Genomic DNA, 16,930 nt, shown 5'->3' on the forward strand with positions numbered 1-16,930 from the left:
TGTTGATTTTCCTCCTGCTGCCTTTTCCTCTCAGCACCCCCTTTGTTACCATTGACTTTTTAATGGTTTATGGCCCTGACAGGAGCTAATGGATCAGTCTACACTTGTACAGAAGATGAGAAGAAATGATTGCACCCCTTTGTTGTTTGCTTGCCAGGGTGTCACTTATCCCTTTCAGGTTGATTTAGACAATGACTGTATGTCAATACTGTGCTTGAAACTAAATCTCATGTTAAAGGCGCACAGCTTTTGGCTTGTGGCACCTTTCTCTAATGACTTGCCAAGGAAGTTAGAAAGGTAAAAAGCTTTCTTGCTACTCCGCTGAGTGATGCTTTGAGCTAGAAACAATTGAGCAGAGTAGGACTGCTGAGGTACAGACAGATTGCTTTTCAAATCACTCTTAACTTTATTGTTAGGACCTGTCTGCTCAGTCAACAAGCAGCAGCAGCTCTACATTAAGACGTCAGACAGAAAAACCCATCTTCGTTGTGTATCAGGAATACCTTTAGAGTAGTTGACCATGTTCACAGCGATGAGGATGATTTTGAAACTTTCATTAACGTGTCAAACTGAGTTCTGTCTGTTTTTTCATCACTTAAAAAAAAGTGAAATTTCGAAACAGTTCATTACATTTTAACATGTTCATTTTCTTTTTCGTTTGGAGCAACAAAAGTGTGCATTAAGTGTTATCTGCTATCATTATTATGTCTTAATTTGTGTTTCAGTATAGCTGAAGAGAGATGTCCTCAGTGACCTTTCTGTTGTTGCTGTCAGACTGCAGAAGTCGGGCTGAAAATAATTATTATTTTCATCATTAAATAAGTTGACAGTTATTTTTTTGATGAATGCTTTAGTATGCAAAAGGTCATAACATAATCACGCTGAAATTACAGGAGCCTGAAGCGATGTCTCGTAATTGCTCATTTTGTTTGTCCAACAGTAAAAACAAAAACAAATTTTCTGACATTTAGGAAATTTGCAAAGCTTTGTTATTCTTACTTAGATGACTTAAATAATTAAATCTATTATCAAAATTGTCTTTGATTAATTTAATTGTTTATTAAGGGCTCTGGTCCTACTCAGAATGTGCTTTGTAAATGCTGATTTAATGTGAAAGAACGGTCAAAGTGGAGAGAAAAATTATGCATTTTGGGTGTAGCTGAAACTATTAATCAAAAAGTCAATGACAGAAAATTAAACAGAAGTTGTTTTGAAAATTGATTAATCACCTGAGTCATTTTTAAAGCAAAACTGCACAACATTTCCTGGTTCCAGTTTCTCCACTGTGAGGATTTTTTGCTTTTGTTTGTCTTACATGATAAACAAACTTTATACTATTATAAACCACTATAATTAAAACTATATTTAGGTTTTGAACTATGGGTTTGAAGATGCCACTTTGAGCTCCTGGAAATCACTACTTTGTGATGTTTTAAATGCATAACCACAGGTTTGTTACAATGAAATTAGGGTAGTAGTTCCTTGGTCATACATGCAAAACACAACACAGAAGATTAATTAAATTAAAATTAATTCTTGCGTGTTGCGTCCTGTCAGCTCAGAGTATGATCCATCCCTCAGGTACAGCAGCCTGATCCAGGATGCTGTGCAGCAGATCTCTGTGTGGGCACCACAGTCTCTGGTTTCCCGTTGTTTGGACATCTTGAATCCCATTTCATCCGTTTCATTTTCCATTTCCGGGCATTAGCCAGGAGCAGCCTTAAGTCCCAGGTGTAAGCATGGCTCTTGTCCCCGCTCTCCTCCTGGGGTGGTCACCTGTGGCGATGCATCCAGCTGATCTGACTGCATGTTCAAAAGATGCCCTCTGAATTTGTTGATCCTGTTAATCCAAAACCTACATCCGCATTATCTCTGTCATAGGTGATATGTGTTTCAGCAGTGAAGCTGGAAAAATGACAGATTAAAGGAGAGAGACAAAGAATCAGCCATGCTAGTAACTCTGTGTGGATAAATTGGAATTTTGACCTGATGTTGACACTTGATGAAAAGATAGAGGTTCATCAGAAAGATTTTTATCCTAAGGGGGAATAAAAACCTGTACCAAATTTCATAGTAATCCATCTAGCAGTTTATTAAAAGATTTCAGTCAAAACTAACTTGTCATGATCATGGTGGTGCTAGAGGAAAAGAGGGACTCATCAAAGTAGGTTAGTAAAAGAATAAATTAAAGTGTTAAACAACTGACTCAGCGACATTGTCATCCATAATCATGCTGCTAGCACTGCCAAAAATGAAATAATGGTTAGTTGCAGCTCAAGTGTGGATGTAGTTTAAGAGATTGAACTGTTTGTGCGTCTTTCTAACGACAGACGTCCATTGCTGAGTGTTTGACCTATCTGGATAACGGTGTGGTCTTTGTGGGCTCCAGACTGGGCGACTCCCAGCTAGTGAAGGTAAGCAGCAAGAGACACTTTCAAATGTATTTTTATGATCTTGCTTTTAATAGATTTTATTGTTTTTGGTATTTTAAGTTTTTACCACAATTTACTTGTTTTCTTTACTAGTATCATCCTAATTTTGATCTCTTTAAGATTTAATTTTAGTATTTTAACTCCTTTTGTCTCCTGTTTTTAATGCCGGTGTTATTGATTTTAGATTTCTTTTTGTCTTGTTACGCACTTGCATGCAACAGAAACTATCTACTATTAAAAATCGCATCTAGTCTCATCCTTTCTCATTGATTTGTAACAAGGGTTCTGTTTGTTTCTCTGCAGCTCAACGTGGACAGCAATGACCAGGGCTCATACGTGGCAGTGATGGAGACGTTCACCAACCTGGGCCCCATTGTTGACATGTGTGTGGTTGACCTGGAGAGACAGGGCCAGGGACAGGTAAGAATTAAAAGCTGGTTATTTTATTTGTGTGAAAAGAGAAAAATATTTTTTTTGCCACCAGGAAAACAGAAGAGACACTGCACTGCACTGCACTGCTATATTGCATATTGAAAGCAAATCATTCAGACAGAATAAAAGGTTTCTTTGGGTGTTGGATGATGTATGACATGGTGATTACTGAAAACCCTCTTAACAGTCACTGGATACACTTACACGGGTGAATCTCCATCTGTGTTTTCATCTTTATCCTCCTCTTTGTCACGGTCTTCAGGGAGTCTGGGCTTATACAACCAGTGCATCTGAGTTCTTAACTCTTGTTAACAGTGTTTTTGTCAGCAGAATTAGGCATGCAACATACTACACCACAAACCTGCCACTGGCCAGAGTAGCAGAAGTACAAGTATTCAGGAGATTCTTGCTGACATCAAAAACACGGCTTCCTGCACCTTTTTATAATCAGTCTGGGTGTTCTTCTTTTGTCTAGTCTGTTTTTTTGTTTTTTTTGCCAATGGTCCCTGTACACCTGGCATTAGCATGCGTCTCGTATCCCGGTCACTTCAAGATATGATTTAGCTGGACTACAGTTACACCCGATGTTAAAATTCATCTGTAGTGCACAAACTTAGATTGGCTTTCTTGTTGCGCTGCAAAAAGGCAGAATGCTGTGCATGTTATATCGCCTCATAATATTTACACCCCTTAAAACTGACAGTGAAGACTTTGCCTCAGTCGTTCCCTGTCTGCCCGTATCCTAACAATTCATCATCTTTAGCACGTCTGTGTGCTAAAGTTTGTTTACCTACAACTGCTGTCAAACAGTTTGTATTCTGAATTTAATGTGCTATAACCCATATTGCATGGTAATGTCAAAATTTAAAAAGCAGCAAGAATACACAATTTCTTGTTTCTACCCAGGAAAGGAGATGATTTCTTTCTTCTTCCTACAATATCAGAATATGAGTAAGGCCAGGGCAATAAAACAGTAATGATATGCAGAGATTTCTCTGCCTGTCTAACTCAAAGGCCTTCGTTTTGTTGGCCACCGCCTTTGTTGAAAAGTCCAACAAACATGAGGGCCTAAAACTTTCTTTTAAAGCCAAAGCTGTTGTGCCCTTTATCAGGAACTGCTTTGCTGCGCTTATGCTAAGTGCATGTGCACGTTATGTACGGCACTCTAGTGTAGAAGTAACAGAAAAATTATGCATTCATAATTTCTGCAAGATCAAGGTAATCTTGAGGCAAGGGAACATGTGTTTACAATGAAAGCTAAGTTAAGTTAATATACAGAGGTAAACAGAAAAGAAACAGGAAACATATAAGCATGTTAGTGCAGATATTTTCCCTGACTAGTGAGTCAGGACTGCTTTTATCCTTCATTGTGTACTTTGTTACTTCATTATGTTAATTAAAAAGTGTCACAGCAATTCCCACAGTGATAAAGCCTGAATCATTACTGTGCAAGATACCTCCTCTTTGTCCTGTCTGTAACTGATCAGACGTGCTGCATCATGTTCTGTCAGTTCAGTTTAGGGAACATCAATAAATGACCATTTGAACGACACAAATCCTGTGTTATTTTCAGTTTCTTGGTGCTGATGTGACCATATTCATGAAAAAAGATTATACTGAGTTGGCCTGATGTAGTGCACCTATTTTAATTGCTAATGTGTAATTAATTTATTTTGGATAAATATTTGAATAGAAAATAATTGCCTTTTTTTTCCAATAGCTTCAATGTCATGGGACCTGGTGACCCTCCAAATTAATACTGAATTGTAAATCTACATTTGGACAAAGAGGACACACACTCCTGTTTCTTTGTCGGTCCTCAAGTTGCGAGGCAAAGAGTGAAGTCAAGATTTTTTTCCACTTAAGTTCAGCTGCACACGTTCTCCAGCCTTTGGCATCTTTGTCTCAAAAAAAAAAAAAAAAAGCCAGGGAAAGCCCTGGATAAGTCTTAGAAAATTAACACCTCATCAATGGCAACAAGGAAATAATTCAATAAATTGTTCAATAGTTTGTCTTAAATTCATTAAATGCAAAATGGCTTTAAAGCACATAAAGAATAGGCCCTGACTCATAAAAAGCCTATCATATCCCTTGATAATAGAGCGGGTTACAGCTGACACATGAGCAGCCAAACATTTAACAAGTGTGTTGTTCATTTGTACCATCAACATGTGACACAGCAACAGAAATGGCGTGTAGTGAGAAAATGAGTGCAGATAGGGAGAGAACTGTTAATATAAAAGGACAGAACAGCTCACCAGTACGGCAGTTTTTTGTCTTGTTTTTAGGTCTATCAAACAGATTACCCACGTGCCTTGATAAATGAAGTCACTAAATTACGATAAAGGCTGTTAAATTCAAAAAGCAGTGGCTAAATTCAACCTTTTAAAAGTAGCTCATTAAAAATTATCAGTAACTATTCATACTATTCAGCTATATTACTCAACCTTAATGTGAATTCTTTTTTTGTTAAATGAAACCAGATGCTGAATTAATCTGTTTGTGTTTGGACCAGTCTTCGACATATTATAATAGTTTGACAAAACCATTTTTTGATTTGAACATTTGTCCTTCTATGTGTCAAATCAGTGAGGCAGAGGGAGATGAAACCGTGAAGTAACGAGAGATACAGTACAGAAGGCTTTGTTGGCAGGGTTTGACTCCAGGCCTCGGGGGTACTTGATGTGGTTCCAAAGGCAACGGTCCACTAGAGCTCTGAGCCACTGTCTGGGTACAGACCAGCACACAATCAGCACATTGACTGTATTCATCCACACACACTTGAGCTCATTTCAGTCTGTGGAGGCCCAGAATGAAATCCAATCACAATTGTTTTAATTTGCCTTTTGCTGTAAATCCACAGAGCGTTTGACCCGTTTAATTGGTGCAGGCGTATTCCAAGACAGTAGGGGATTAATGCGCGAGCTGCCGGACGTCTCTCACAAAAAGAATGACAATACAGTTTACAATCAAAGCTGAATAATTATTGTAGTCACAGTTGTGCAGCAAACCACATTGGGGTTTATGAAGGATAAAACCTGCATAAATAACACACACACGCACACAAAGATATAAATTATTATGTGCAGATTATGTGGATTCAGTCAGTCCCGTGAGAATGTGTCTGAGTGTGAGAGGGCATTTGAGAACATGCTCGGGGGGATGTTAGGTGAGTTGCCAGGTTCACAACGGTTATTTCCATTAGGATGAAGCTGTTGGGTGGCAGGTGGTAGGAGCTGAGATTATTCAGGCTCTAGTGGTATTAATCCTGTTAGTGTACCATGACTGGATGAATGAATAACATTCTGATGCTCTGCAGGCAGACTGTACAGGCACCAGAATTCTCAGGACTCTCAACATGTTTGAACTGGGCAGATCTCAGAGAAGCTTCACAATAAACTAATAGTGATTTACAGATCTTTGACCGCTACACCTGTTACTTTTATTGTGAATGTTTACTACAAAATAAGACCAAGGTTGGGAATAAAGAGGCATCACAAAGTGACAAAGATGTTCAGGAAAAAATAGTAAAAGAGAATAACAAGATCGACTACATATAGGGCTGCATAATTAATCAAATATTTATGTGTCTATGTATGATGTTTAAAATGTGTGTTTTGCTCATAAAAAGTCATATCAAATCAAGCGCTTCCTTAATTAGCCGTCAGGCACCCTGGTGCAGCAGCATGGGCAAAATTTCCAGGATCTTGGGGCTACAGTCCAGAGTAGAAGAGTAATTTACAACAGAGAGCAGACAGGCAAAATGAATATCAAGTGTCTGGAGCAGAGGCAGAGAAATAGAAGTATTTCAGATGTAGGGCAAGTGATGTTAAGCAAGAACAAATCATATGTATATAGTGCATGAGACTTGTGTCTGTACCACTAAGCAACACACCTTAAATCTTTAACCACCCTGATAAAGCCCCACAAACTGCATTACGATGAATGCACAAGGGCCAAGAAGATTTGCGCCAGTAACATCACCTGAATCCTTGTCTAGCGTCAACTCAGACGTCCATCCCAGCGACTAGGGGTGGGAATCTCTCTGCACTTCATGATTCAATTTGATTGCGATTTAGATATCTACAAAGTGATTATAAAATGATGATCAGTGCATCTTGATGAATTAAAATTGGTTGGATTGCATCCATCTGCAGTAGTTCACACTGAGCCATCGTCAGCAAATACTGAGAAGCAGCCTGGTTATAATGTAAACATGATGCACATGTTCACGTCTGTTGCATTTCAGCAGCACATTTGTTCAGCCATGAGGAACACACAGCCCAGTTTTAGTTTAGAATTCAGTTTTAAATCTTGGATTATTGACTTTTCTGCATCAAGTCAGACTCATTCAAGGGGAAATCACGATGCAATGATGAATTGATTCCCCCCATCAAATCCTTGTGTCGATCATGAGGGACTTGGACCTTTTTTTTACCTCAAATGTATCACCCAGCAGAAGCACTCTCATTTTTTATTAGTGCAGCTGTCTGCACCAGCCGTCTCAGCTCTGTCTGATGGGCGTAAACACAACCTGGAGCATTTATTTAGACTTTCAAGTCTGTTTTTTGACAATACCTGCAAAAACACAATGCGAGTGCCTTGTAAAAAGGCACTGAAATGTTTTTTATTCACATTTTATAACCTAGGCAGAGCAGAGTGTGCTCCACAGCCTGAGATCAGCTCACTCTGCTCTGGTTTAATCCCACAGATTCTCCCTTCACTTCACCCAGCACCTGGGAAACAAAACTTCTGGAACTTATTCTGCAGTGTTTTCATGGGCAAACTGTTCGTGTGCTGCTATTAGACAACTTCACTGCTAAACTTTAATCCCTTTGCTCTGATCGTCAACACCTGTCTGCTCTGTGTGCAGCCATCGGCACTCACTTTTCTCCCTCCTCTCCGTTCATCTACACCCACTGTGCGCGTACACACACATACACGCACTGCAGTGCTTATCAAAGGAAAACTGCACGCAGCACAAAAGGTTTGGCTGCTCACTTGCTGCTGGATGCTTTGAAATGTGCGGACAGTACAGAGCCTATATAGACAGAAGCCTCAGTGTGGCGTGAACCCTGTTGTCACGTGAGCATAATGCTGATGTGATGTTCGCGGTCTACACAAGGGGTAACGGTGACACTGTACATGACACAGAGCAGTACTCTGTTGGTTTAATTTTGGCGAAAATGTTTTGATACAATTTTATTATTGTGCTTTGGGGAGATGCACTGTGAAAAAGGACCAAGCTTAGTTTGATGCACAGATTTGTACATTAGCAGAAATGGAGCACAACATGGGAGTGAAAGCAGTGCTGTGTTTATTTAAATGTGAAACTGCATGAAAAATATTTTATCTCTAAAATCAGTGAATAGCTGTGACCTTAATGTTGAGCAAAGTAATCTTGATTATTGTTTTTACCATAATCATGCAGGCTTAACTACATATCAGCAGTATAAAAAAGGAACAAAAACAGTTAATATCTTTATGACTTTCTGCTACTTTCAGCTGGTGACATGCTCTGGTGCATTCAAGGAAGGCTCTCTCCGGATCATTCGCAACGGCATTGGGATTCATGAGCATGCCAGCATCGACCTCCCGGGAATCAAAGGTTTGTGTGCTCTGCATGTGTGTGTCTGTGTCTCTTCCACCACTTTCCTCTCGACTTTATCTGGACATTAATCCTTTACTGACTTGACAGTAGAGCCACTTCAGCGTGCACATCTGTTTGCCTGGCTTTGCCAAGACGCCAGCTGTTGTTCGCCCATGATCAGCATGCGAGCGTGAGCAGATGGCTCAGATGTCACAGGTCTTGGCTTGGTACTTTCAAAAGAACAGGAGAATTGCCAGGGCTAGGCTTGGAAACATTTGTTTTCATTTAGTAAACCAACAAGCACTGCAATGTCTACAGCAGCAAACTGTCAAGATGAAGAATCCCATCAGGTTTAACAATGGCAGTCACCTCTTAATCTCAGAAAATTAGCCTTCTCTCCTGAGGCTGTTCTCTGATGCTTAAATGAGACACACAGGCCAGGTAAGGTCTTGCTGCACTTGTTAGGCTTCAGTCATTTATTGACCATCTCTGCCCTAAAAGTCTCTGCTGCTGCCTCGCTTCCTCTGGCCTCTTGATGAGAAGCAATTATTCACTCAGCCAATCAATAGCTCTCTGAGTGTGATCTGTAACCTGTACATCTCCCAACATGTTAACATTTGACAGATGGTATAGTTAAAGATCGGTTTGGGTACTTGCTGTATATTGTGTCTCCCCTGCTCTGCAGATTGGTACAGAAAGTAACTTTTCTTTCCAACTCCCTCTCTCCAATTCCCTTCAAGGTTTGTGGCCGCTTCGCTCTGAGGCAGGCAGAGAGACAGATGACATGCTGGTGCTGTCTTTCGTGGGTCAAACACGGTGAGTGTTTTCCGTGCAGCATGCAAGATAAGTGTAGAGTAGATCCTGAATGCCTTTATCTTATCTTAAGAGTGTGTTTTCCCCCAGAGTGTTGATGCTGAGTGGCGAGGAAGTCGAGGAGACTGAACTTCCAGGCTTTGTGGACAACCAGCAGACATTTTACTGTGGAAATGTGGCGCACCAGCAACTCATTCAAGTTTGTACACACACACACATGCACACACACACACACACATCTGTTATATGTGTAAAAAATTTGCTGTCATCGGCTCTCATTTGATTTCTGAGCCTGTTCTGTTCAATTAAGCTTACTTTACAGTGTTTGTACATTGCAGTTCAAAGCAGGAATAGCATTTAATTTCAAATATTCAAAATTAATTATAGGTATTAATTATTCAACTGTGGCCTTTTTTTATTTAATCAGATATACTTTGCTGGAGTTGGATCATACATGATTGAAGGGGGCAGTTGTGAAAATGAGGGGCGCAAAAGGACTTCATGTATTTTACATCTGGTTAAGATGAATATTACACTTCATTTAAATTCAGGTTTTAGCCTGCCTTTTTGGAACGAGGATGAAACCAGCTGGGAATCCTGCCAACTGTTAGACCCTCCACCATAAGGTTGTTATGACAACACTGCTTGTGTTTTAAGGCTGGAACTATCATCCCTATCAGTGTTGGTATTTTTACACTGAATACATTTTTACTTTTTCACCAATCTGACTTGTTTTTATACAACTCTTGCTGTCTGGCTGGGAACAAAGTTATTTCAAGCGATAAACGCTGATAGTTGTTAGCACTTAAACTTACAGTGAAGCCACTAGCTGCAGAGCTACAATCTTTTTACTTCGGCCTTCAGTGATCTTATCAAAAAGACACTGGTACACAGTGTCGAGGACACTAGAATTAATGGATCGAAAGCAGAGACTGCAGAAATTTTCAGCAGCAGTCTCCCAATTTAGAGATATTTATCATTTTAAATATGCTGGAATCACTTATAAATTGTACGCCTAGCAATATTTTTTAAACTAACAATAAATCAAATCTACCATAATATAGTTTCTTATAGTGTTAAATGCCTGACTCTGCAGCTATTGCAACTTTTAGCCTTGTTGTAGCTCATTATTTTGGTCCTCTGTCCTGGACATAGACTTTGTGCTGGAGTTTTGCTGGTCTAATAAACTCTGCAATAAAAACTTTTAGCTGCAGTTTACAGCAAACAAGCTCAGATAAGTCAACTGTACCACCATGAAATTGCAAAAAACTGAAGTAGTGCCAGGTTAACAACACTGAACATCTAGAAAGACCCAGACATTCTTCTCAGGAGGAGTTTGAGACCAGGCCAGAACTTAAAGACTACTTGATATTACAGTTTATAGTTGGCAATAAATACAATTCTGCAGTGATGTGCCAACATGCACATCTGCCCGTCACAGTCTAGTCAAAGTTAATAGTTAGTAATAGGTTTGTTTGATTTGGAGTATTTATACAACTCTTTGGCTACAGCTACCTGCAAAAATAGTGACATTCCCATCAGCCTCAGTTGCACTTGAGGTTTAGTATTAATTAACAAATGTGAACCTGCTAACAAGCTAAAGTCACTTCATAGGTACATTACAAACTACTGCACTACATGGTAAACATTACAGTGGATAAACAGAATGTTGACATTTTCATTGTGAGGATGATTGGATCAAAGCATTGCTGTGCTCCAATAAAGAAAAGAAGCACTGGGTGATTGTTTCTGTTGTCATGATCCACTGATCTGATCACTAGGGGGTGCTGGGAGTAGGAAGGGGTGGGAGAGGTGACATCACAGAGGGCCAGTTAAATGCCAACACAGACGGCTTAGTCTCACTGTCAGATACCAAAGTAACGTCATATATTTAGGGATATTATAGGCTTTACTAAGATCCCAAAGGTGAGGAGGATATTTTAAAAGTCCAAAGTCTGTGTGTCTGTGTCTGGACAATATCACAGCATCATCTTCTTTCACTTTATCATCTTATGTTTAATATCACAATCCAAATCATATCCATGACATTAACTGCTCTTATGGAGTGCAGAGCAGACATATAGAAGACAGAGATGCTGTGTGTCGCATCCCTGGAAAAGAGACAGTAAACTGGGTTGTAATTAAGGATTTAAAATTCTCTTTTCTCTTCTGCTGATTAAGGGGGGTTCAGTAGGCGGACAGGCCGCTTCACCAAAAAAAAAAAACATCTCTAAATGCACAGTAGGATGCAAATTTGATTGTTTTATCCAAAGATTATTATAGCATCTTAGTTCTGATGGGAAATTAGTTATAATTGCCGTAATACTAGCATAGGAAGAAACAGTCGCAGATATACAATCCAGTTGCCATTCGGAATAAGCCTGAAGTAAAGCCTGACAGAGCCACTAGTGTGTTGTGTGACAAAAAGACCTCCCCAGTTGTTTGGACACTAGCTGTTTCCCCAACAGTGTGTTCTGCTATAAAACTTATCTGGTGAAGAAAAAATGTCCTCGCTTACTTTCACAACAAGAGGTCAAATTTAAACTGTTTCTGTCTCTTCAAATGTGCTGTGATTTGTGCGACACCGCAAATGTCAACACACTGCAGAAACCGGACAATATAATCTTCATAACTGCCTCCAAGGACTCCATTAAGGGGCCTATATGCTATAGTTTCACATTTCATTACACCATCTTATTATGTGAGCGCCCTCGCTGTGCAACACCTCCATTTATAGTTTGACTGTTGTTAGTACCTGCTGCAGTCTGTTAATGAGGCTTCTTCAGCTTTTTTTTTGTCTCTTCTTGCTTCTTCAATGCTGTATAGCTTTCCCCATCACATTATTACATTTTCTCCATTAACATTTGTATTTCTCCTGAGGGGCTTTTGCCAGTATTCATAAGCCTATTTGTTACCTGCAATACAAATACAACCAAATTAACTTTAAGAACAATATTAATAGGGCTTGATAATTTGTTGATAAGATGTTTCACAAAATGGATTTCTGCAATCAAACGCATGCTTTAAATTTATCCTGTATTCTATTTTTTTTTTATCAAGTCATATTTCACATTCTTCTTGTGATTGAGCTGCCATATTTTCCATTAATACATTATATTTCTTTAATATTTTCTAGTGAGCAAGATGTAAGTTTGGGCTTCAGTTTCTCCTCTACTCACTTTACTTCTCCACTTTTATCTTCTTTGAAACATCAGAATTAGCTGCATAAGATTGCTGAAAGTGTCCTTTTCTCTGGACGCGAGGATCGGGTACATTCACTAAATGTGAAGTAGCTGGAGTGGATTAAAATGCAAAGTAATTTATCTTCTCTCCACCATCAAAAGCACAGTCTCATCATTTTTATGTGAAGAAATGCAAATGTTGTGGGAAAATTCTCTTGGCAATAAATCATAATTTCTTTTTAGTCATTAAAAAAAAGTGCAACAACAATCTTGGCACAGAACCACATGTAAACAATGAGATTTGCTTTGAAACAGCTTCATATTTTAACTCCCAGGCTCCACATCAGCCGTTCTGTCACTTCCCAGAAAATGTTGTGCAAAATGATATTCTAAAAAGGAAAAACTGTGTGTGCCTCCAGATAACGTCAGGCTCTGTGCGCCTGGTGCTCCAGGACAGCAAGGCATTAGTGAGTGAATGGAAGGAGCCACAGGGCAGGAACATCAGCGTGGCTGCCTGTAACCACACTCAGGTGGTGCTTGCCGTGGGACGGGCCCTTTACTACCTGCAGATCCTTGCTGGAGAACTCAAACAGATCAGGTAGGAGCCATTGTCAGCTTTCACGCAATATTTGACTTCGTTCTCTGCTACAAACACAAATGATCAAGGTCATGTTTGAAGCACTTTGAATCACGTATCATACTTTTACACATGACTTTTTGTTTGTGATATCTATGCTACGTTATATATAGACGCAACACTTTATTTAATCCCCTCCTGAGCTGACGTGAAAAATCTAAGACTTCTTTGTACACACAAGTTTTATTTCTCCCAAATCTTGTTCACAAATTTGTTAAAATAGTGAGCGCCTCTTCTTTGGCAAGATAATCCAACCACTTTATATGCGTGGCATATAGAGATGCTGATTAAACAGCAGGATTATTCACAGGTGTGTCTTGGACTGGTCACAATTAAAGGACACTCCAAAATGTGCAGCTTTATCTTGAAAAGGGCATTTAGTAGGCACTGAACTATGGACACTTTTTTAAGAATATTTTTTTGGGGATTTTATTGGACTGACAGCCTCAGAACATGAACTGAAAGCTCCACCAACTGAGCTACAGGAGCGACCCTGCTTTGGCTATTTCATATATGGTTACAGATAACTTTTTTTTCCCCAGGGGGACAAAGTCATGACCTGCAAAGCCTACTCTGTCTCTCATTGGTTTACTCTGATATTCTTAACCTAACCCTAACCAATTACTCTTCATGCATAAATCTAACCAACCAAACCAAAAAAAAGGCAGCAAGTACCTGCCAGTCAGAGGCCAAGTGGGGCTTTTCTTGTCTGTGAAAACAATCTGTAGCCCTGTGTGAAATATTCATAGTTCAGTGCAGAGTAAATATCTTTTTTCAGGATAAAACTGCACATTTGAGAATGCTTTTATTGTGATCACTCCAAGGCACACCTGTGCAATAATCATACTGTTTAGTGGCTCTATATTCCACACCTGTCAGGTCGATGAATTATCTTGGCAAGGAAGACGTGATTTTAAGTGAAGTCAAGTTTGTGAACAAAATTTGAGAGAAATAAAGCTCCTGTGTGCAGAGGAGAAATTTGGGATCTTTTTACTTCAACTTATATAAGACGGGAGCAAACACATTTTTTGTGTAGCATTTATTACTGAATTCAGGATGTCCTGGTATCTCCTGGTATGACATTCAAAAAGAGATGAATGAGAGGACACAACATCAACAGTGTGCTTCAAAGAAATACTTTGACATTTTTGAAAAAACACTTTTTCACTTTCTTGGAGACAGTTTGATAAGAAGATTTGGGCTCTTTTTCATGTTTGTACAGTAAATAAGAAGATTGCTTTAGCTTAGTTCAAAGACTGGACATGAGAAGAAACCGGCTGAGTCTGGATTAAACAAACAAGATATAACATGTTGAGTATTGATCTTCACAGGTGCTGGTAGGCAGATATTATAACTGTCAGATAGAGATAGACCTGCTGTTACCCCGTTTCCAGTCTTTGTGCTAAGCTAAGCTAAACTAACCGACTGCTGGCTCCGTCTACATTTTTACCTTACAGATGAAAGTGGTAGCAACCTTCCTGTCTTACCTCTCAGCAAGGCTGCGAATAAGCATATTTCCCAAAATGTCAAACAATTCCTTGAACGCCCACCGTGTCGATGTGTGGGTTTGATGGTGAGACACCTGCAAACTGGGTCAGTGTGCAGAAAAGAAAAGCTTAAGAGTGAAAAAAACATATCTGGTCTCGTATCTTCAGTTATCCTCTGGCTTCGATCTTTAGAAATCAGAATCAGAAATACTTTATCGATCCCCAGGGGAAATTGGGTTATGTTGTAGATGCTCAGTACTCAAAAACAGATATATAAAAATATATAAGTTAAGAGTAATTCTAAGGAAAATACAAAATATAAATAAGAAGAATGTAAAAAAGTAGAACAGCAATGCATACATGTCGGAAAAATACAAGATATGTAAATGCTGCAATATGTAACAATGTCCATGAACAATAATGCAGACTGCAGGAAAATTGGGTTTTTAAATAAGTTTGTTTAAATGCAAGAACATTATAATATAGCCTATAGCATGAAAGCTACATAGTTATTGCTTGTCAGCTCAAGTCTTAATGTCTCATCAGGAAACAAAACAAATCAAGATATTATACTCCAACTTACTTTTTTATTAACAAAGTCTAACTAATAGAGTTGGAGTTTGATTAAACAGTTAATATGAAACAACAGCAGGGAAGAATCTTACATATAACTTCATACACAATGCCCAAAAGAACTGTTGTATGAAATTTTAATTAATCAAACATTAATTTACTGTATTCCCAAAAGTTCCACAACTTTGTCTTCGACTCAGTTATGCGTTATTAATATCCTGCACTATCTTACCTTCATTTTAATATCTTCATTCCTGATCTGGGGTAAAGTTTGAGATGAGGGATTTGCATCTCATTTTTAAGTCCGAAGCGAATGGCGCAAGAGAACTGTAGAGTCTTAGATTTTATTATATTTCTGTCATGTCGATGTTGTGGTCTACCCCTGTGGCCGTCTTTGTGCCAGTATTGCAGTGAAACTGCTTTGAGCCACTATTTTTATGGTTGTTAAAAAAAAAAAAAACTTGAGGATGCACAAAAATTATTTTTTTTTTCCAGAGAAAGACACACAGCTTGTGAAAATGGCCACCAGGGCTGCTTGAAGCACAAAGTGTTTGTTTTTGCAGCCCTGAGAGTGTTGGCGGATGATGGAACTATGAAGGAGACAGAGTGAAGTGTCTCACCAGAGCTGTGAAATAATGTTTGGCCTACATCAATAAGCTGCTCGTTTGTTATGTGAGTCACAAAATTCTGTGAATACTAGATAGTCATAGTTGGATTAAAGGTGTTTACATGGCTGAGATGCTCTTCTGTAAGGCAATTAAAGTGTAAGTAAGTGATTATCCTTACATGATATTTGCATAATTGAGTAGCCTTGTGTCATTACAAAGCAGGAATTCAGGCCTTTTCACTTTTTTGATTTTTTTTTCACAGCTTTACCTCTCTTTATCATATTAAAAGAAAAAATAAGAAATAAGAAAAATGTGTAATATTGACTTTAAGAAATCACAGAATGAAGGCAATATATGAACAGAAATCAATGACACATGTTAAGTTGAAATTATCACGTCTCTGACAACACTGCACCCGCGGTGTCCCCCTTTGAAATGTCTCTTTTGGGCCAGAATGGCATTTGTTTGTTTTTTTTAATATGTATTTTTACGGGCTTTTATGCCTTTATTGATAGAAAAACTGAAGATTCAACAGGAAAGGGAGAGAGAGGATAGCTGTGATGACAGGCAGCAAAGGGCTGCAAGTGGGAGTTGAACCCGCAGCTGCTGCAGAGGACTCAGTCTCAGCTCATGGGGCTCACGCTCTACCAACAGCGCCACCAGAATAGCTGTTTTTATAGGTCTGTTCACATTAAAGATGAATTTTCGCTGAATGAGGTAGTGTCTGTTCATGAGGCCTAAGAAATCATTATTAATCTTGTACAAAGACTTGATGTTTATTACAATTAAATTTAGTAATACGTTAAAGAAGTCTTGCAGGCAGTGAGAAAGACAGTCGCTTAACTCAGTCCAGTGTGTGCGCTTTCAGAGCAGTTTTGTTTTCAAGATAAGGGGTTTAACTTTACATTGGCAGACAACTGAGATGTATAAACAGCTGATTAACTTGCAGTGACTTACAGGACTCATCCTCGCTTCTTCTTGTCAGTTTACGATGTTGCACCCCTTCTCGCGCTCCCGCGGCGTTTCTGCAGCCTGCAGAGCTTTCCCTGAGTCAGGGGAGGAGGGGGCAGGATAAACAACTGGCTTCAACTGTATATTAAATAGGGTTTCTACTTATTTAAAATACTGTTTATTTCTCCAACTCACTATTTGGATTGAAGAACTCATTTTTTGTTG

General features: G+C 39.0%; 1 protein-coding gene across 1 annotated transcript in view; it reads left to right on the forward strand.

Moving 5' to 3' along the window:
- The window catches only part of ddb1 (damage-specific DNA binding protein 1), a 76,745-nt gene that overhangs the window by 18,094 nt on the left and 41,721 nt on the right, over window positions 1-16,930 (forward strand). The window contains exons 8-13 of the mRNA XM_084737538.1: window positions 2,331-2,414; window positions 2,736-2,852; window positions 8,370-8,472; window positions 9,195-9,270; window positions 9,358-9,466; window positions 12,869-13,047. Coding sequence (XP_084593664.1) covers window positions 2,331-2,414; window positions 2,736-2,852; window positions 8,370-8,472; window positions 9,195-9,270; window positions 9,358-9,466; window positions 12,869-13,047 — 668 coding nt within the window. The remainder of the gene's footprint in view (window positions 1-2,330; window positions 2,415-2,735; window positions 2,853-8,369; window positions 8,473-9,194; window positions 9,271-9,357; window positions 9,467-12,868; window positions 13,048-16,930) is intronic.

This window comes from Lutjanus erythropterus, chromosome 1 (assembly GCF_056507025.1).
Source record: "Lutjanus erythropterus isolate fLutEry1 chromosome 1, fLutEry1.hap2, whole genome shotgun sequence".
In the NCBI taxonomy this organism is placed as follows: domain Eukaryota; kingdom Metazoa; phylum Chordata; class Actinopteri; order Lutjaniformes; family Lutjanidae; genus Lutjanus; species Lutjanus erythropterus.